Source organism: Electrona antarctica (genome assembly GCF_951216825.1).
Source record: "Electrona antarctica genome assembly, chromosome: 3".
NCBI classification, from domain to species: domain Eukaryota; kingdom Metazoa; phylum Chordata; class Actinopteri; order Myctophiformes; family Myctophidae; genus Electrona; species Electrona antarctica.
In genome coordinates, this window is record NC_136808.1 from 33,176,638 (window position 1) to 33,197,908 (window position 21,271).

At 40.2% G+C, this 21,271-nt stretch overlaps 2 protein-coding genes across 3 annotated transcripts; one reads left to right on the top strand and one right to left on the bottom strand.

The window, feature by feature from the left end:
- Positions 1 to 3,630: 3,630 nt before the first annotated feature.
- LOC306920335 (low choriolytic enzyme-like) lies at positions 3,631 to 11,074 on the bottom strand. Of its 2 annotated transcripts, none has more exons than XM_079497052.1 (10): positions 10,940 to 11,074; positions 8,800 to 8,830; positions 7,835 to 7,900; positions 7,128 to 7,292; positions 6,802 to 6,919; positions 6,196 to 6,374; positions 5,888 to 5,969; positions 4,776 to 4,897; positions 3,916 to 3,991; positions 3,631 to 3,706 (listed from the first exon to the last, which is right to left on the bottom strand). In XM_079497052.1, the coding sequence occupies exons 1-9, from the start codon at positions 11,012 to 11,014 to the stop codon at positions 3,939 to 3,941; spliced, it is 891 nt and encodes a 296-aa protein (XP_079353178.1). In that variant the 5' UTR covers positions 11,015 to 11,074; the 3' UTR covers positions 3,631 to 3,706; positions 3,916 to 3,938. The 2 variants fall into 2 exon arrangements, with proteins under 2 accessions (XP_079353178.1, XP_079353177.1); XM_079497051.1 differs by having other exon boundaries at positions 3,635 to 3,707; positions 3,921 to 3,991.
- A 2,754-nt stretch (positions 11,075 to 13,828) lies between these two features.
- Positions 13,829 to 20,261, top strand: LOC306919739 (low choriolytic enzyme-like; the record flags this gene model as incomplete). The annotated part of the gene is made up of 9 exons (XM_079496292.1): positions 13,829 to 13,915; positions 14,559 to 14,589; positions 15,543 to 15,608; positions 16,263 to 16,427; positions 17,113 to 17,230; positions 17,645 to 17,823; positions 18,030 to 18,111; positions 19,061 to 19,182; positions 20,209 to 20,261. Exons 1-9 carry the CDS (start codon positions 13,841 to 13,843, stop codon positions 20,259 to 20,261), a joined length of 891 nt encoding a protein of 296 aa, XP_079352418.1. The 5' UTR covers positions 13,829 to 13,840.
- Between the last annotated feature and the right edge of the window lie 1,010 nt (positions 20,262 to 21,271).

Here is a 21,271-nt window from a genome sequence, read left to right on the forward strand (position 1 = left end):
ATCCTAGGGGTCAAGTGGTCAAGTTCCAATCACACAAATAATTGCCGGGACCACCTGTTGAAGACCCATGCTCTAGTCTAGTCTATAGCAATTGTGATCAAAATATAGATCTTCAACTTTTTAAACAACAAAAGAAAACATGTTCGTTTAAACAAAAAAAATAACACACTCCGTTTGCATTGTTGAGTGAATATTGTCAAAGGCAGGAAGTGTGGAGTCCGACAACACTACACATTATGTTCATGTTTGTGGTTTTAATCGTTTATTGTCTGTTCCGTAGAAATGACAGAGTGTGGGTTCAACAGAATGCAGCTTCTAATTAAACAACACCCAGAATATCGTACTTTATGTCATTGTTTCTGTATATGATCTATGTTGTTTTCGTTTTAATGGCATTGTTTTATTTTAGACCTTGTTAGACAGATGTTTTCACTGCCAGGAGTTCTGCCTGCCCTTTAGATTATAGAGTAGTGTCACGCTCTCTGGACTACTGGCTTTTACCCTGGCAGTACTTTAGAACAGGGCTCTGACATGTTGATGCCAACAGTGGTGGGAAAAGGTACTCATATTTTTGAGGGGTGCTAGCCCCTCCAATGCATGGCTTTCCGAAATTACATCATAGCCCAGCCAAGTCTATGGACTTTTAATATTTGTCCGGAGCCTAATTATAATCTTCCCATCCCAGCCATAGTCTATGCGGTTCCCAAACTGTGGTGCATGCACCCCTTGTGGTGCGCGAACACCCTCTAGCGGGTGCGTGACATGAAAAGGGTAATGGCGGTTTTATGGTGTTAGCACAAATGGCAAAATCCGGTAAACCACTGTTGTAAGGAGATGTATACTGTATAGAGCAGCCATGGGAGTATACAGCAGATGCATGTCTCTCAGTGCAGTGACATTCTGTGATTATTTGCCATACTCATATTAAAACAACTTAACGTTGGGGGGCTGCGTCAGCTAGGTCAGAAGGTAACAGGGGGTGCACGGCCAAAAACGTTTGGGGACCGCTGGCTATGGAATTTGGGGTAAAGTAAAATATAATTTATGCCAGCCAAGTCTATGGACTTTAATGTTTGTTTAGGGTAAAGTATGGTGTAATGTGTGCCAGCCAAGTCTATGGACAATGTAAGACGTCATCTGACTAATATAAATACTGCCCTTGCTGCGCCCTTCACTTCACACTTTACGTAAGTAAAAGTATTAATAGGCCTACTGCAATGTAAAAATAAACTGTTAAAAGTTAAAGTTGGTTAAAGTACCAAATGTAGAAGTTTTCCAAGGGCTGAAGTGGTTACTCAATGTTTTGTAATAATAATCTAAATCTACAAAGTAACTAGTAACTAAAGTTTTCAAATAATTGTAGTGGATTAAAAGTATAATATTTGCCTCTGATAAGATGTAGTGGAGTAGAAATAAGTGCTGAAAAGTAGAGTACTTGAGTAAATGTACTTTACACACCATCTTTTCTACACTGTGGGTACCGCTACTGTACGTGTAGCTCAGTAATGTGGTGGACGTAATGATCCTCCACCACTGCTTGTTAGAGGTTTTCACTGGTAGGCATGAGGCCGCCTTCTACATAGATTACAGACTTGCTCTCTCTGGATTGGATTGCTCGTGGGCTACTGGGTTTTAAACTGGCATCCCTTTAGAGGAGCATAGAGACACAGCGTTCAGTTGTTATTCTCCTGGGCTGCATGTTTTTGGCAGTTTGTTCCACATTGTGTGGGCACAATGTGGAACAAACTGCCAAAAACATGCAGCTCAGATAAAACTCTCAACTTTTTTAAATTGCAGCTAAAAGTTAAACCCTTTGGAGCTGACCTTTATTGGCCATTATCCTACTGTAACGTTACTTTCTTATGCTTCTGTAATCTGTTTGACCCTTGCTTGATTTTAATTTGTGCTTTTCTTGGGTGGCACAGCAGCAGTGGTAAAGTGCCTGCCCACCACTTCCACCCCCGGAGTCTAGGGGTTCGAATGCACTGCGGTTTGGCAGACGAGTCAGTCGGATACAACAGCAGTGACAACCCACAGAAATGCATGTGGGGAGGAATTGATTTAGCGTAACTACATTGGGGAGGGGGAAAAAAGGGATGTTTAAATTGTGACACGAGCCTTTGCTCCGATCCACACCAAACTTGGCAGAAACACTGTTCATAGGTCTGCCATGACAATGGTAGTCACACCAAAAAACATTGTCACACCCCTGCCTTGGGTGAGGGTATAGTGTGCATCCTCTTAATTAGCACAACCCGACATAAGCAAATAATGGCAAAGCATGCAGTTGGCAGATTTTAACATACACTAACAAAACAAAGGAGACCAGATATAGCTCCTTGGAGACTTAACAGCTCCATCACCTAGCGGTCTGGGACTTTTGGCGCCCCCTGGAATGAGTTAATTTAACCTTGTAGATCTTTAACTTTGCTTTCACTTTGTTTTCAGTGTCCCTCTTTGGCACAAAAAAACCTTGTCCACAGATAAGGAAATGGTTTGGCCCAATTTGGCCCCGATCAGTTGTGTTTCCTGGCAAACATTTAAAGTTTTGAACCTGATTTTGACTGTTTGATGATCCAGAGCAGACAGTGAGAGAGATGATGGTGATGTTGTTTGAATAAATAACCTAAACTTTGTAGCTTGCTTGTTTGTCCAATGTGTCCAACTGTCCATAGACCACCCACCAAGCGTGCACTTGTCATGTATTGTACAGCACAATCAGTTGCATTCACATCTTGACTCACCTTAAATGCTTCAAACTGACAAGTACCAGCAATGACACACTGATGGGCCTGATGGGGCCCCCCTTGAAAATGAGATCTATGCTGTGAGGGGCTATATCCCTTCAATAAAAATCTAAATCTAAAATAGTTTTGTGACAATGTGTGGTAACCTTGTCACATACACACACATATATGGGTCACTATCAGTGTTATGTGTAACACTTCAAATGGACATAACTCACTGGCCATTGCTCTGATCCTCGCAATATGGCCACATTTGAAGGCCTGGAAATCAAGTACAATATCCTGTGTCATCCGGGTGTACAGTACTTGAGTAAATGAGTAAATGTACCTATTTACTTTACACCACTGTATAATACAGTACAGTATACCTTGTATCACTGACATGTAAGCAATACAGTAGAGATTACCACACCAATCTAACATTCATATTCTCACTGTCTGGTGGAAACCTATTTATCTCTGTATTTTAAACATTGTTTATTTTGTAAATAATGTCCTACTTGGTCACACTATACAATTCGTTGCACAAAAGCATAAAAGCCGATCTACAAGCTTTTGAGCCTTTCCCCCACTATTTCTATTCGATTTGAATTCTGAAAAGTAATGGTTTTGATTATTTTGATTTTGAGGTTTCTACCCGACAGAGGATATTATGTACTGTAACACTGGATTCAACGTCAATCGACACAGAAATTAATGTAGATTAACAGGTTTTTATAATGCCACAGTATTGTTTTTATTGATTTTTTATGTTTGATCAATACAGAAGTTATATGCAAGTCTTTTGGCACAAAGTCAAAAACATATTATAGTAACTTTTATAGTATATAAAAAGTAAATATTGATGACATCAAAGCTTATTCAACCAGCCTAACACATGCTGTTTGTTTTATAATAATCAGAAGCAAAGCTGCACACACATTGTCTCATTTCTTCTCATCCTCCTCCTACAGCTCCCCCTGTTGGAGAAGACAGGAGAGACATCTGCTGTTGTTTCCTACATTTTGTTTTTACTATTTACTATCAAAACATTAAAACAACACAACATTTTTCATTAATTAAAAACAAATTCAATGATAATAAAAATATATATATATATATATATATATATATATATATATATATATATATTCAAAGGGTTAAATGAATACATAATAACAGTCTTTACCTTAATTTGGTTCCATGAGTGTCTTATAAGAGGTCCTCCATATTCTCGTCAGGGGGGAGCATGGGGTCAGATGTGCCTGTGGAGGAGATAGTACAGTCAAACTATACTATAAAAACATTGGCCAACATTTTCACAAAGATTGAGAATAGCCAACCTACAACATTTATCTGTGGAACTGAGTCAAACCAAATGTAATGCCCCAACTCCTACATTCCAAATGCTTGTCAGGGTCGGGGGTAGTATAATAGTTTATTACATGGCTTGGTTGAATGCTTGATTCTGATTGGTCAATCGCTTAATTCAGCGGTGAGTTATCTCATGATAATGACCGCTCCGCTGTATAATGACCGCTGCCTAATCAAACCCTCTGAGCACCACCAGCTGCGCGGCTGCGCCCGCTTGATTTACTGCCGTTTCCAACATAACAGCCATGTAAACACACACACTACTGACACACAATGTAATTTACAGCTAAACATTGCTCTTAAAATGTTTTTGAAAACATTTGAGCGAGAAATAGACGAAGCAGCTGGACCCGAAAATGGATTCTATTTGATCAACTCACTTCCTTGTTTTCCGACAGTGCTTCAGCCCTGCAGCTGGGCAGACGCAGCCAGCGCGAAGTTATGGAATACTTTTTTTGTTGTGTTTTGGATCAATGGATTAATTTATGTTAGTTAGCCATGTAATAAGCGGGATAATATCTGGCTAGGTGGTCATTGTCGGGATATAATTCACCTTCAGGGAGTGTAACCACCTCGGCTTCGCCTCGGTGGTTAAACTCCCTGTCGGTGAATTATCTCCCGACAATGACCACCTAGCCAGATATTATCCCTTACATAATAGTGTGGTATACTTACTGCATTGGTAGAGGCGGTTGATCCTGAGGATGTCGGTGGTGTCCATCTGGGTGTTGCCCAGGCGGACGTTGGCGTTGGGGATCGGCACGATGGTGGGACGGCCGTTCCGGGAGAAGGCGGTGCTATACCATGGAGGGAAAAAACACAACTTTTACTGTGAGCTGCATGAGGACATTATAGGACTGCGATTCTTAGAGCTGTCGCCATTACAACATTTAAAGTAGTAGTTTGTTCTTGTCATATTCCTAAGCCAATTATTTGAATGACCGTTGGAGTCTCAAAGTGGAGTCTCGAGACCCAAAGAGTCTCCTACTGAGTTACCTATTGGCCGATGATCCGGTCATCAAATTATTTGCTTATAGGAAGGTGACAAAAACGAAAATATCTCCATGAATTCAAGGCTTCATGGGTGTGTAATTGACAGAAAGTAGGTAATTTTTTGGATGAACTACTGCTTTAAGTTGACATTTAATTGTCGTAAAATGATATTATTATTGCAATTAACAATTTAAATTGTGTTTTTGGCATTGAACGTAACGAACATATGAGTTAGAATTATATTTCTGGTTGACTGTTATGTGTTATAGGATCATAATACAAAATTGCACGGGTCAGATATGACAAATAACTTAAATACAAAGACAGCACTGACATTTTGAATAATTTTATGCTCTCGGAATTTCTTCTTCCCCTAAAATAGGGGAAATAGCACATCTACAAGCTTACAGCACGTTGTAAGCTTGTAAGATTAGCTTATTCTGCTATTCTTATATTTGAAAACGTATAAACATTTGAAAATATATTATATTTGTCGAGCGATGCCCTGTATCACCAAAGTATGAATCAGGCTTCATTTATGCTCTTTAAAACTAGAGTTTGAGTTGCACCACTCAGTTCACACGAGTGTGATTTTTTATTATAAGCCTAAATTATAATCAGAAATAATGACTGCAATTACAGAGTTATGGTTGGATAGCATGTTATTACACTATCATACAGGGGTCTTCAACGTCTTTCAGGCCAAGGACCCCAGCTGAGAGAGAGTAAAATATTTGAGTACTTTTTCCACTAGTGTCAATTAATGTATTCTAGTGAAAGCTTAATGGAGTTACCCTGAATAGTGCATGACAGATCTGTAGTTATACGGAGTGTTCAGATTCCTGGTGTTGATCCTGCGGAAATTCCCCTCCGTTCCTGAGAGAAAATCAAGATCGATCAGAATTCACAGAAGTGCGCACGCACGCACGCACGCACGCACGCACGCACGCACGCACGCACGCACGCACGCACGCACGCACGCACGCATTCACGCACGCACGCACGCACGCACACATGAACGCACGCACGCACATAGTTAATAAAGGATTCAATCAATCAATCAATCTAAGCGGGGCTCTGCAGCCAGTCAGAATCCACCCACCACGCTGCACGTTCTCCAGAAGGATTCGTACGTTCTGGTCACGGTCGGAGCGGGTCTGCTCGTGGTCGAAGCCCAGCGCGTGGAGCAGCTCGTGCTGGATGGTGCCCAGGAAGACACACCCCCTGCGCTGGAGAGACAACGTCTGAGCGTTGCCCTGGCGACCCACAAACGAGAAGCACCTGCGTTTGGTGTAGGAGGAGGATGGAGATCACATGTTTAGGTTCTGGGATGTCAAATGTCTTCTGCTTGTTTCCCAAGCAGTGGGTCTAGGGACCCATTTGTGGGTCGCGGACCAATGTTTATGGGTCACAAGTAAGTAAAGCTTTATTTTTCTTGTTTTATTATTAATATATATATATTGTTTTTATCACAAAAGTATACATTCCCTTTTTTTTGTGGATTTCAAATATTGACACATAGGCCTACTCAAATGGGTTATGATTCACAAGGGGCTTGGTTCCACGCTTAAAATAATTGATATAAATATTTCCTGAAATATCTATGGATTTTCTATCTGCGGCACCACTGCTATGCCATATTGAGGGAAATGATGGGTTAAAAAAACCAACATATTCATGAGCGTGTGTGAATTGGGTTCATTCCTACCCTTGTCGAGACTGGATGTTCAGGAAGGCTCTCTCGTTTCTTCGCTGGTAGAAACGGACGCAGGTTGACTGAGCGAAGGAGTTGAGACCCTGGAGGATGAGGTTCCTCTCGTTGGCCGCTGGAAAGGTTCATTACAACTGTGATGATCCTATTACAATGTTATCGCAACTGTAGTAATGCTATTACAATGTAATTACAACTGATGATCCTATTACAACGTTATCACGACTAATAATCTTATAATGTTATCAAAGCTGTAATAATCTTATTATAATGTAATTACAACTGTAATGATCGTATCACAATCTCCTCCAAATTGTACTTACCGTACTGGTTGGAGATGGTGAAGGGTACATAGACGCGTCCGTCGGTAGCCTTGGGCCACAGACAGCTGCGTGCTCGTCCCGTGCACGGGTCGGCGTTCCCCAGGCCTGTCGGCACGGCGATGTCCATGTCCACTATCGTTAGGCCTAGCTCGTCATCGCCCACTCCTGGGAACAGGAGGAACATCAATGTCATGTGGGCAGCCACGCCCACACCGAGGGCCATTTAGGAGGTTGGCAACCGGCAGTACAGATCTGGGGCTTCATTTAAAACAGGGGTTCCCAACCTTGCCATTACCACAGCACAGACCGGCTGCCAGTTCATAAAATGCTCGTGGACCGGCATGGCTGGGAGCGGTGGTGTGTCGCGCATCATCGTACCAAAACACTATACCATGCAGATTCTATAAGTTATGTACAATCAACATAGAAAAGGGAAGATGTTAGGATCGACGATACGAGGCCTCTGTAAGACACATAAAACATCCAGATTGTATTAACATACTCTAGTCTACCATACAGATTGGACAAAATTAAATTTTAAACATTTACATATAGTGGCATATTAAGGCAAGTGATTTGATATAGAGGGAAATATTCGTGGACCTAGGAGAGAGCCCTGGGGGACTCCAGTCATCTAGGTAGATACAGTAGGGTTGAAGTGGTTGTGATTGAGGACATGTATATCATTACAGTGGAGGTGAACATACCGATGTGAGCATTGGCCTTCTCAATCATGGAGGCTGCAGACAATTCTTCTTCCATAGTGGAGTTGTCTGTGAAAGAAGACACCATTTATTACAGGTAACACTGTTGCGTGTAAGTAAAAAAAGAAACGAAGCTATGATGACTAAAACTATTTCATCAACAAAGTAAAATGTTGTGGAGGGACTAGTGGAGAAGAGATCCAGTAGAACTAAAAGACAAGTCATTTTATTGTTGGTTGTGCTCTGAAAAGGGGACAATGCATCGCAGCAGTTAAAATTGAGTTTGAGTAGACGATAAAATGACCAAAACATTTTTTGAAAGTGAAATATATCCCTTTAGTTTAAAGCACCCAAATGACCACTTATACTGATTTATAATGCATTCAGTAATTATAATGCAATATAACAGTGATTATTATTGTTATAGGCTTATTAGTCTCGTGTAGCCAGACAACTATTCCACAATCTCCGAATGCTATATAGAGCCTGGAACTACAGCTCCCGAAATCCGAGTAAGGAAGCTGCAATTTCCGTTCACGAAAATATATTTTAAAATATCTTTAGAGCTTATTTTTTGTATTTCCTTCTTTGCTAAGCAACAAGCTATATAAGCTTACATGATTTCTATTTATATTAGGATAAATGCGCAACTGTAAAGACGAAACGGAAGTGGCGAGGAGGCTCCACTTCCGCTTTATAGTTTACTCATGACAGCTCTTCTGTTGCTCCAGTCTGTATGATGAAAGCATTTGAAAATGCTATGGCCAGACAAATATTTCATTTTTTTTGCAATGGCAAGCCATTGCTATGCATCCTATATGCTTATAATGCTTTATTCATAATCTGATTATAATAATTATAGTTAACAACTCATACATAGCCTACTCATAGTGTTGTATAACAAAAATCATGCTATAAAGCATTTTATATAGATTCAAATTTAATTATATGAAGAAGAGCAGCCTTACCAGGGCCTTCGTCGCTCATATCACCTGAAGCCTGCACACACACACACACACACACACACACACACACACACACACACACACACACACACACACACACACACACACACACACACACACACACACACACACACACACGGAATGGTGAAACAGTGACACACCAGAGGAATGGTGAAACAGTGACAGAATGCTACTTCTTTCTATAGGAACTTAGTACTTATACAGTACAATTTTGAGATACTTTCACTCAGAGTAATCTAGTAAGAGAGTGGCGACACTAGCGTTGACACCCATTGTAACAATGGAATGCGGAAGTGCTCATTCTATCTCAATGGGATAGTTCCAGCCATAGGAGCAATGTTTGGAACTATAGCCCATAGCACCCGCTTTGCGGAGAGATCAAAGCGTGTCGCTACTCTCCTACTCAACACTCTGCTTTCACTTTAGTGGAATATTTCCAATTTGAAAAACTTTGACTTATGAAATATTGTACCCCACTACAATTATTTGAACATTTTAGTTACTAGTTACTTTTTAGATTCAGAGTTTTATTACTATAAACATTAAACACCTATAAGCTCTCTCTATTATAGGCTATATTCCGGCTATTCTACAAGCTCACAACATATTTGAAAACTTTAAATGGGACATTCTGCATAATAGTACTTTAAAGGGATAGTTCACCCCAGAAATCACTTCTTCAATCAATTACTCACTTATAGAGACTTGAATTCATGGATACTTTTAGTTTTTGGCACATTAATAATTTGATGACCAGCAGTGGTTCCCTATGGAGTCACAAAGGAGACTCTTTGTGTCTCCATAGGAACCACTGCTCAACAAATACAATTTTGCTTAAGAAATGCGACAAAATTCAGTCCGACCCATTTGAGAAATCACGAATATCTCAGATTTATGATAATCTCCTATCTTTAGATAGTGCCCCCAACAATAACAGAATCAAGGAGGCTTGGGAGGCTGAACTTGGTCTGACATTCGATGATGATTGCTGGGATGCAGCTCTAAGTACTTTTTACAAAAGCTCAACCTGTGCACGTCTCACTCTAATTCAATTTAAGGTACTATTTAGAATTAATTTCTCCAAAGCTAAACTATCACAAATTTATCCCAATATAACAGATACAGTAGCTGTGACAAATGCCACTCGTCACCCTGTAATTTAACACATATGTTTTATTCATGTCCACTTCTGATTAACCTCTGGAAGAATTACTTCGACACAATGTCCAAAATATTCACATTTCCTGTAAACATTTCTCCACACATTGCAATTTTTGGGGTCCCAGAAGACTACGATCTATACACTCCCAGACAGCTGGAGGTTTTGGCTTTTACCTCCCTAATAGTAAGACGCCATCTACTTCCACAGTGGAAATCTACTAGACCACCCTCTAGTACCCAATGGCTGAGAGAAGTAATGTCCTTTTTGAAATTGGAGAAAATCAGATATTCTACCAGAGGTAATCTCACTACATTCCAAGAGAAATGGGATCTTTTATTGTTATTCTTTAATCGCCAACTAATCCCTACTCATTGAGTGATTGCACCCCCCCCTCTTCTCTCTCTCCCGAGTCTCCCCTCTTTCTACCCTTCCTTCTATACTTTCTTCTCTTTCTATGTGTGCTTATTATTATTATTTTTACATGTTTTTAATATTTATTTTATTCATTTAAAAATGTGATATATTGTACCATGTTCTTTATGCACTTTTTATTTTATTACTTTCTGATGTCTGTTGTGTTTGTTTGTGTATGGGTTTAGAAATGGAAAATGTAACGGAGTGGGCAAAGCAATTTAATCAGAATTGTTATAAAAGGCTGTCATTCTATGTATACCTAAATAACAATATTGTATATATGATGTGATTGAAATGACACTATATACTGATGCCTAACTTCTAATAAAAATATCAATAAAAAAATAGATATGCGACAAAAACTAAAAAAAAATCCATGAATTCAAATCTATATGGGGTGAGTAATCGATAGAAAAAAGAAGTGATTTCGGGGGTGAACTTTACCTTTTTTACTATTTTACTAAAGTCAATTCTGAATGCCAGACTTTTATACTTAAAACACAACATTATATTAATCTTACTATAAAACAAAATTAGAATAATTACCTTTATTATGACAAAGCCATGGCCAGAGCAGCAGAGAGAGCCAATGAGCACAGCAACCTGGATGAAAGACAACATGGTTGATGTCCGTCCGTCCTTCTGTCTGTCTGGTACGAATCACCGGAGGACCCATATATATATACTGTCTGATCAACTGAATGTCGACCTTATATGGAGCCCAGCTCTCACTCTGTTGTCACATTTCTCCAATGTGGAAACGGTTGCAGAATATCCACCGTTCGTTTGTGGCATTTAAACGAACCGACGCAACTTCACTGCTAATATCACAACAACTGTCAGACACATGCAGGGGGGGGGGGTCTTGGGCACCTTCCCTTTTGCCTCAAAGTGCCCCCTCCACCACCCCCCCCAAAAATGGGCGAAATGGCAGGCCATAAAACAATCAATATTATATATTTTAATGTTTACATATAGTAATGAAAATGTATTGCTTATTTTACTGTCCGCAATGACATGGGCCAAGAACTAATTATGGAACATCTTGCCCCATTAGCATAAGATATCCAAGGCCTACTACATTTCATGTGCAAAATGGCACGAGCTAGGGACGGACCCCACAAAAAGACCACACCCAAAAATCGGCGTGCACTATGCACGTGCACACATTTGCCCTTTTCTTGGGTTTGGGCAGCTGCCCCCACAGTGCTCTCTGCACGGCCCTGAAAACTCTGGATGCTTCTCCTAATATTGGTCTTCAGGCCTTCAAATCAGATCCTGCGTGTTGACACTGATCAGAGCAAAGGTCACCGAACTGTATATAAAGGACTGATTTGTAGTAGGCCAGTACTCTATATGAGGACGTTAACAGCATTTATTTAATATTAAAGTAGGCATATTTATTCACTCTGAATGAAATAAATAATTCTGATTCTGATGCCTCCTCCTGATTGCTCCGTTTCATTGAGAGAGAGAGAGAGAGAGAGAGAGAGAGAGAGAGAGAGAGAGCAATCACATCAAATAGCGTGGTCATGTCCAGTCGCAAAGCACACGGCACATCTCTTGAACAACTAAAAGAATGCCTGGACTGGACTGTTTGGGACACTTTTGGAAACGGTTCATTGGATGAAATCACTATGGTCACAATCACAAATGATTACAATAATTTCCGTGTAGATTTGGTTGTTCCGAAAAAGGAGATAAAAATGTACCCACATAATAAATCATATGTGACCAAGGATATAAAAGAGGTAATAAATGAAAGGAAAACATGCAGCCTTCATAAACAAAGATCTCAGTGCACTGAAATTAACAGAAAAAAGCTCAAAAACAAAATGAGGCAGGCAAAATTGGCACATCTAGAGAATGTGTTCATGACTAATAATCATAAAAAGGTGTGGGACACTATGTGTCAGCACCAACCAAACCATCATGACAGACAATGAACCTGGCCTTGCTGCAGACGACCTAAACACTTTCTTTGCCAGATTCGAATTATTGGACAATTCTTATAAGTGCACTGATATACTTAAGGCTGTAACACCTGCCCCCTCAGACAGAATCATCAGCACCGAGGAGGATGTCAGGAAAGTGTTTCAGTGTACTAACACAAGGAAAGCCATTATGAGTGTTCTTCAGTACTGTAGTAACACCAGGTAGCCTTAAAGTCACAACTGCTGCAACAACTAAACATTTGTTCAAAGATTGTTGGACAACCACTTCAGAGGCTCTATACATCCACGTATGATAACAGCATCCTAAGGTTAGCAAGGAATATCACCTCTAATACTAGCCATGTTTTGCATGGAGAGTATAGGTTGCTGCCTTCAGGAAGGAGATATGGTGTTCCAGCATACAATAAGGTCAGACTGAAGAGGTCTTTTGTCCATCAGTCGACTCTGAGGCTTAATCAGGATTTTGGCCAGGACTAGACTGAGCTGTTTATGCACATTTATGTCAAATGTGTGTATATGTGTTGCGTTCAGTGCAAGCTGACAATAAAGTACTATATCATATCATATCTCTCCGGTAAAAAAGGGCGCACCCGTTGTCCTTTTACCTGTGCCTGCCGACCAAGTAAAAATAGCCACTCTACAGCTCACAACTGGTTGCGGACACGTCACGTGACACTTCTAGTGCGGGACTTGCCAAATTTGTAGCCTAAATTCAAAGTTCTCTATATGGTCTGCAACCAAGGGTGCATAATTGTTGTATTATATAGCTTGTAGTACTAGATCTGCTCTCAAAGTTTGCAACTCAACTCGACTTCATCCCATGATCTGGGAGAACAAATGTCGTTGATCATTTGTTTAATTGGCTTTACCGGCATCAGAATCAGAATTATTTATTTCATTCAGAGTGAATAAATATGCCTACTTTAATATTAAATAAATGCTGTTAACGTCCTCATATAGAGTGGCCTACTACAAATGAACGGTACGTCCTTTCTCTGATCAGTGTCAACACGCAGGATCAGATTTGAAGGCCTGAAGACCTATTAGGAGAAGCATCCAGAGTTGTCAGGGCCGTGCAGAGAGCACTGTGGGGGCAGCTGCCCAAACCCAAGGAAAGGGCACAGGTGCGCATAGCGCACGCCGATCTTTGGGTGTGGTCTTTTTGTGGGGTCCGTCCCTAGCTCGTGCCATTTCGCACATGAAATGTAGTAGGCCTTGGGCACACTTTGTGGGCACACTTTGAGGCAAAAGGAAGTTGCATGTGCCTGACAGTTGTTGTGACAGCAGTGAAGTTGCGTCGGTTCGTTTAAATGCAACAAACGAAAGGTGCAACCGTTTCCACATTGGAGAAATGTGACAACAGAGTGAGAGCTGGGCTCCATATAAGGTCCACATTCAGTTGATCAGACAGTATATATTCCTCTGGTGATTTGTACCAGACAGACAGAAGGACGGACGGACTGACAGACAGACAGACAGACAGATATCAACCATGTTGTCTTTCATCCAGGTTGCTGTGCTCATTGGCTCTCTCTGCTGCTCTGTCCATGGCTTTGTCATAATAAAGGTAATTATTCTAATTTCGTTTTATAGTAAGTAAAGTAGTTGTGTGAACGGTGCCGGTTACAAGTATAAAATTCTGGCATTCAGAATTGACTTAATTGTATTTGTTGACCAGTGGTTCCTATGGAGACACAAAGAGTCTCCTTTGTGACTCCATAGGGAACCACTGGTCATCAAATTATTAATGCGCCAAAAACTAAAAATATCCATGAATTCAAGTCTCTATAAGTGAGTAATATTGATAGACAAAATAAGTGATTATAGGTGGTTAATGTATGTTTATGGTAATAAAACTGAATCTAAAAAGTAACTAGTAACTAAAATGTTCAAATAATTGTAGTGGGGTAAAAGTACAATATTTTCCTCAGATGTAATTGTGTAGAAGTAAAAGTTTTTCAAATTGGAAATATTCCACTAAAGTGAAAGTATCTCAAAATTGTACAGTACTTGAGTAAATGTACTTACAGTTGTTACTGTATAAGTTCCTATAGAAAGAAGTAGCATACTGTCACTGTTTCACCATTCCTGTTTCACCAAATCTGTGTGTGTGTGTGTGTGTGTGTGTGTGTGTGTGTGTGTGTGTGTGTGTGTGTGTGTGTGTGTGTGTGTGTGTGTGTGTGTGTGTGTGTGTGTGTGTGTGTGTGCAGGCTTCAGGTGATATGAGCGACGAAGGCCCTGGTAAGGCTGCTCTTCTTCATATAATTTATTTGAATCAATATAAAATGCTTTATAGCATGATTTTTGTAATATTGTTATACAACACTATGAGTAGGCTATGTATGAGTTGTTAATAACTATAATTATTCAGTGTTATAATCAGATTATGAATAAAGCATTATAAGAATATAGGATGCATATAGCATGCTTGCCATTGCAAAAAAAATGAAATATTTGTTAGCATAGCAAGACAGTGTTAGTCTCACGTAACCAGACTGTTGCCTCTCGCAATTTCCAAATGCTTTCATCAGTCTGGAGCAACGGAAGAGCTGTCATGAGTAAACTATAAAGCGGAAGTGGAGCCTCCTCGCCACTTCCTTTACAGTTGCGCACATTTATCCTAATATAAATAGAAATCATGTAAGCTTATATAGCTTGTTGAAAGAAGGAAATAAAAAAAATAAGCTCTAAAGATATTTTAAAATATATTTTCGTGAACGGAAATTGCAGCTTCCTTACTCGGATTTCGGGAGCTGTAGTTCCAGGCTCTATATAGCATTCGGAGATTGTGGAATAGTTGTCTGGCTACACGAGACTAATAAGCCTATAACAATAATAATCACTGTTATATTGCATTATAATTACTGAATGCATTATAAATCAGTATAAGTGGTCATTTGGGTGCTTTAAACTAAAGGGATATATTTCATTTTCAAAAAATGTTTTGGTAATTTTATCGTCTACTCAAACTCAATTTTAACCGCTGCGATGCATTGTCTCCTTTTCAACCAACCATAAAATGACTTGTCTTTTAGTTCTATACTGGATCTCTTCTCCACTATACTCCACAACATTTTACTTTGTTGATGAAATTGTCATAGTTTTAGTCATCATAGCTTTGTTTTTTTTACTGACACTTTATAAAGTTTACACGTAACAGTGTTACCTGTAATAAATGGTGTCTTCTTTCACAGACAACTCCACTATGGAAGAAGAATTGTCTGCAGCCTCCATGATTGAGAAGGCCAATGCTCACATCGGTATGTTCACCTCCACTGTAATGATATACATGTCCTCAATCACAACCACTTCAACCCTGTATCTACCTAGATGACCGGAGTCCCCCAGGGCTCTCTTCTAGGTCCATAGAATCAAATCAAATCACTTGCCTTAAGCGTCACTATGCAACTGTTTTATGTATAAAATGTAATTTTGTCCAATCTGTATGACTAGAGTACGTTAATACAATCTGGATGTTTTATTGTGTCTTACAGAGGCCTCGTATAAGCCCCTCATGGGCTTTTTGCCTCGTAGATCCTAACATCTTCCCTTTTCTATGTTGATTGTTTGTTTTTATACTGTGCTAAATAAATAAATACAAAAAAAAGTACAACATAACTTAATAGAATCTGCATGGTAGAGTATGTTAATACAATATAACTTAACTTATACAATCTGCATGGTATAGTGTTTTGGTACGATGATGCGCGACTGCGACGCACCACCGCTCCTAGCCATGCCGGTCCGCGAACATTTTATGAACTGGCAGCCGGTCTGTGCCGTGGTAATGGCAAGGTTGGGAACCCCTGTTTTAAATGAAGCCCCAGATCTGTACTGCCGGTTGCCAACCTCCTAAATGGCCCTCGGTGTGGGCGTGGCTGCCCACATGACATTGATGTTCCTCCTGTTCCCAGGAGTGGGCGATGACGAGCTAGGCCTAACGATAGTGGACATGGACATCGCCGTGCCGACAGGCCTGGGGAACGCCGACCCGTGCACGGGACGAGCACGCAGCTGTCTGTGGCCCAAGGCTACCGACGGACGCGTCTATGTACCCTTCACCATCTCCAACCAGTACTGTAAGTACAATTTGGAGAACATTGTGATACGATCATTACAGTTGTATACATTATAATAAGATTATTACAGCTTTGATAACATTATAATAAGATTATTACAGTCGTGATAACATTGTAATAGGATCATCACAGTTGTAATTACATTATAATAAGATTATTACAGCTTTGATAACATTATAAGATTATTAGTCGTGATAACATTGTAATAGGATCATCACAGTTGTAACTAGAACGGCACTCTGTCGAATGCCTACTTGCTTGTTGCACACAAGTAGGCCATAAATGGCCTACTAGTGTCTACTAGCGCCCCGTTTGATCGTGCCAGCATATGACGTCAGGGTATAACTAGCTCTCAATGATGACGTAATAAAGATGTGGATTAAAGGACCCAATGCCAGGGTGTAATTGGTTTTCGATGGTGACGTAAGGACGATATGTTTTAGTGTCGGGAGGATTAAAGGTAATGCCCCCATGTATACATGTATGTAATCTGACACCACTGTCATATCAAGCACAAGTAGTCATTACGTCATACGCTGGCACGGCGCATACGCATCAAACATCGTCCTGGACGAAAACTATTACTTGTGCGCTCTGCTTGCGCAAATAATTACTTTGTAATAGCATTACTACAGTTGCGATCACATTGTAATAGGATCATCACAGTTGTAATGAACCTTTCCAGCGGCCAACGAGAGGAACCTCATCCTCCAGGGTCTGAACTCCTTCGCTCAGTCAACCTGCGTCCGTTTCTACCAGCGAAGAAACGAGAGAGCCTTCCTGAACATCCAGTCTCGACAAGGGTAGGAATGAACCCAATTCACACACGCTCATGAATATGTTGGGTTTTTTAACCCATCATTTCCCTCAATATGGCATAGCAGTGGTGCCGCAAATAGAAAATATTTATATCAATTCTTTTAAGCGTGGAACCAAGCCATCCAGGCCCCTTGTGAATCAAGACCATAACACATTTGAGTAGGCCTATGTGTCTAAAAATATTTGAAATCCACAAAATAAAGGGAATGTATACTTTTGCGATTAAAAGAAAATTATTAATAATAAAACAAGAAATATAAAGCTAGGGCTATTTACTTGTGACCCATAAACACCCACAAATGGGTCCCGAGACCCACTGCTTGGGAAACAAGCAGAGGACATTTGACATGCCAGAACCTAATCATGTGATCTCCATCCTCCTCCTACACCAAACGCAGGTGTTTCTCGTTTGTGGGTCGCCAGGGCAACGCTCAGACGTTGTCTCTCCAGCGCAGGGGGTGTGTCTTCCTGGGCACCATCCAGCACGAGCTGCTCCACGCACTGGGCTTCGACCACGAGCAGACCCGCTCCGACCGTGACCAGAACGTACGAATCCTTCTGGAGAACGTGGAGCCTGGTGGGTGGATTCTGACTGGCTGCAGAGCCCCGCTTAGATTGATTGATTGATTGAATCCTTTATTACGTGCGTGCGTGCGTGCGTGCGTGCGTGCGTGCGTGCGTGCGTGCGTGCGTGCGTGCGTGCGTGCGTGCGTGCGTGCGTGCGTGCGTGCGTGCGTGCGTGCGCACTTCTGTGAATTCTAATCAATCTTGATTTTCTTTCAGGAACGGAGGGGAATTTCCGCAGGATCAACACCAGGAATCTGAACACTCCGTATAACTACAGATCTATCATGCACTATTCAGGGTAACTCCATTAAGCTTTCACTATAATACATTAATTGACACTAGTGGAAAAAGTACTCAAATATTTTACTCGCTCTCAGCTGGGGTCCTTGGCCTGAAAGACGTTGAAGACCCCTGTATGATAGTGTAATAACATGCTATTCAACCATAACTCTGTAATTGCAGTCATTATTTCTGATTATAATTAAGGCGTAATAAAAAAAGAGAAGTGCAGTAAATCAAACTCTATAGTTTTAAAGAGCATAAATGAAGCCTGATTCATACATTGGTGATACAGGGCATCGCTCGACAAATATAATATATTTTCAAATATAAGAATAGCATAATAAGCTAATCTTACAAGCTTACAACGTGCTGTAAGCTTGTAGATGTGCTATTTCCCCTATTTTAAAGAAATTCCGAAAGCATACAATTATTCAAAATGTCAGTGATGTCTTTGTTTTTATTATGTTATTTGTCATATCTGACCCGTGCAATTTTTGAGTATGATCCTATAACACATAACAGTCAACCAGAAATATAATTTTAACTCATATGTTCCAACGTTCAATGCCAAAAACACAATTTAAATTGTTAATTGCAATTATAATTTTACGACAAATAAATGTCAACTTAAAGCAGTAGTTCATCCAAAGAATTACCTATTTTCTGTCAATTACACACCCATGAAGCCTTGAATTCATGGAGATATTTTCGTTTTTGTCACCTTCCTATAAGCAAATAATTTGATGACCGGATCATCGGCCAATAGGTGACTCAGTAGGAGACTCTTTGGGTCTCGAGACTACACTTTGAGTCTTGAGACTCCAACGGTCATTCAAATAATTGGCTTAGGAATATGACAACTACTACTTTAAATGTTGTAATGGCGACAGCTCTAAGAATCGCAGTCCTATAATGTCCTCATGCAGCTCACAGTAAAAGTTGTGTTTTTTCCCTCCACGGTATAGCACCGCCTTCTCCCGGAACGGCCGTCCCACCATCGTGCCGATCCCCAACCCCAACGTCCGCCTGGGCAACACCCAGATGGACACCACCGACATCCTCAGGATCAACCGCCTCTACCAATGCAGTAAGTATACCCAGGGCTCTATTTTTGTCCATGCTAAACCCCTTATCCCTAAACTACTTTGCCTTTTTTTTTTTAAACAATTTTGATTCTCAACCTTTTCAGGCTGTGCCCCCCCCAAAATAATCCTATCATATTTGAACTGGGGACCCTCAACATATAATCATAATTGAACTGGGGGGACCCCCATTCCCTCCTCTCGGGCCTGCCAAAGAAGTCAACAGACAGAATCCAACTTGTTCAAAATGCGGCTGCTAGGGTTTTAACCAAAACTAAGATGAGAGATCATATTACTCCAGTTTTACACTCACTACATTGGCTCCCGGTGGTTTTTAGGATTGATTTTAAAATTATTTTACTTGTTTATAAATCCCTAAACGGTCTTGCACCCTCATACCTCCGCGAATGCCTACCCAGATACGTTCCTAACCGCCCCCTCAGGTCCTCCACTGCTGGCCTGCTTGAAGTGCCTGAAAGAATGTCTACAAAAAAGTATGGTGAGGCAGCCTTCTGCTTCTATGGGCCTACAGCCTGGAATCGACTTCCATTTCAACTTAGACACGCACCCTCTGTAGACATTTTTAAAGCTCAACTCAAGACTCACCTTTTTACTCTTGCTTTTAATTGAGTTTTAGTTTTAGTTTTAGTTGAGTTCTCTATTCTGACCTTTTGCGGTGTGCTTTGTTTCTCGTCCATCTATGTTTTTATGCTTTTTTTGTTGTTTGCTCTTTACCATTGTTTTATCCGTCTAACTGCTTGCCTGTGTTTTATTGCTATTTTTATGTACTGCCCTGTGAAGCACTTTGAGTTGCATTTATGTATGAAAGGTGCTATAGAAATAAAGTTTATTATTATTATTATACCCTGACAAGCATTTGGAATGTAGGAGTTGGGGCATTACATTTAGTTTGACTCAGTTCCACAGATAAATGTTGTAGATTGGCTATTTTCTCAATGTTTGCTAAAATGTTGGCCAATGTGTTTGTCCAGTTTATATAGTATAGTTTGACTGTACTATCTCCTCCACAGGCACATCTGACCCCATGCTCCCCCCTGACGAGAATATGGAGGACCTCTTATAAGAGGACCTCTTATCATGGAAGTTTGGAACCAAATTAAGGTAAAGACTGTTATGTATTCATTTAACCCTTTGAATATATATATATATATATATATATATATATATATATATATATATATATTCTTTTTTTTTTTTTCATCATTGAATTGTTTTTAATTAATGAAAGATCACACCTGTGTGAACTGAGTGGTGCAACTCCCCTCTCCCCCTGGCTCTCTCTCTCTCTCTCTGTATAATTAGCAGGCAACAGTGCAACACTATCTCTCTATCTCTGTTTCTGGCACAACAGCGCCACTTTTGCCCCTACTGGTACTCTAAACATCGGGACATAGTCACATAGGAACATAGCTGTTCCTTGGAGTGGTTGCACCACTCAAAAATGTAGTAAAATCTACAAGCCGGTCAGCATGTGTGTATGGTGTACTCACTGTGTATACTTCCACAGATCTCTCTCTCTCTCTCTCCTGTCTTCTCAGGAGGAGCTGTAGGAGGAGGATGAGAAGAAATGAGACAATGTGTGTGCAGCTTTGCTTCTGATTATTATAAAACAAACAGCACATATAGGCTGGTTGAATAAGCTTTGATGTCATCAATATTTACTTTTGATATACTCTTGCAAAGAATTATGTTTTTGACTTTGTGCCAACAGACTTGCATATAACCAATTCATTATATACTTCTGTATTGATCAAACATTTAAAAAAATCAATAAAACCAATGTGGCATTATAAAAACCTATTAATCTACATTTATTTCTGTGTCAATTCACGTTGAATCCAATGTTACAATACATAATATCCTCTCTGTCGGGTAGAAAACTCATAATGTTCAAAACCATCACTTTTCAGAATTCAAATCGAATAGAAATAGGGGGGAAATAGCAGACGTACAATCTCAAAAGCTTGTAGATCGGCTATTTCTGCTGCTTTTGTGCAACGAATTATAGTGTGACCAAATGGCCAACTGATTGTGCTGTAAAATACATGCCCAAAGTGCACGCTTGCTGGGTGG

Coding starts and splice junctions, on each gene's coding strand:
- LOC306920335 (XM_079497052.1), bottom strand. CDS start 11,014: ATGTTGTCTTTCATCCAGGTTGCTGTGCTCATTGGCTCTCTCTGCTGC. Junction 5,970..6,195: donor TCTGGAGAACGTGCAGCGTG/GTGGGTGGATTC, acceptor ATTTTCTCTCAG/GAACGGAGGGGAATTTCCGC. Junction 4,898..5,887: donor TCTGTCATGCACTATTCAGG/GTAACTCCATTA, acceptor TCCATGGTATAG/CACCGCCTTCTCCCGGAACG.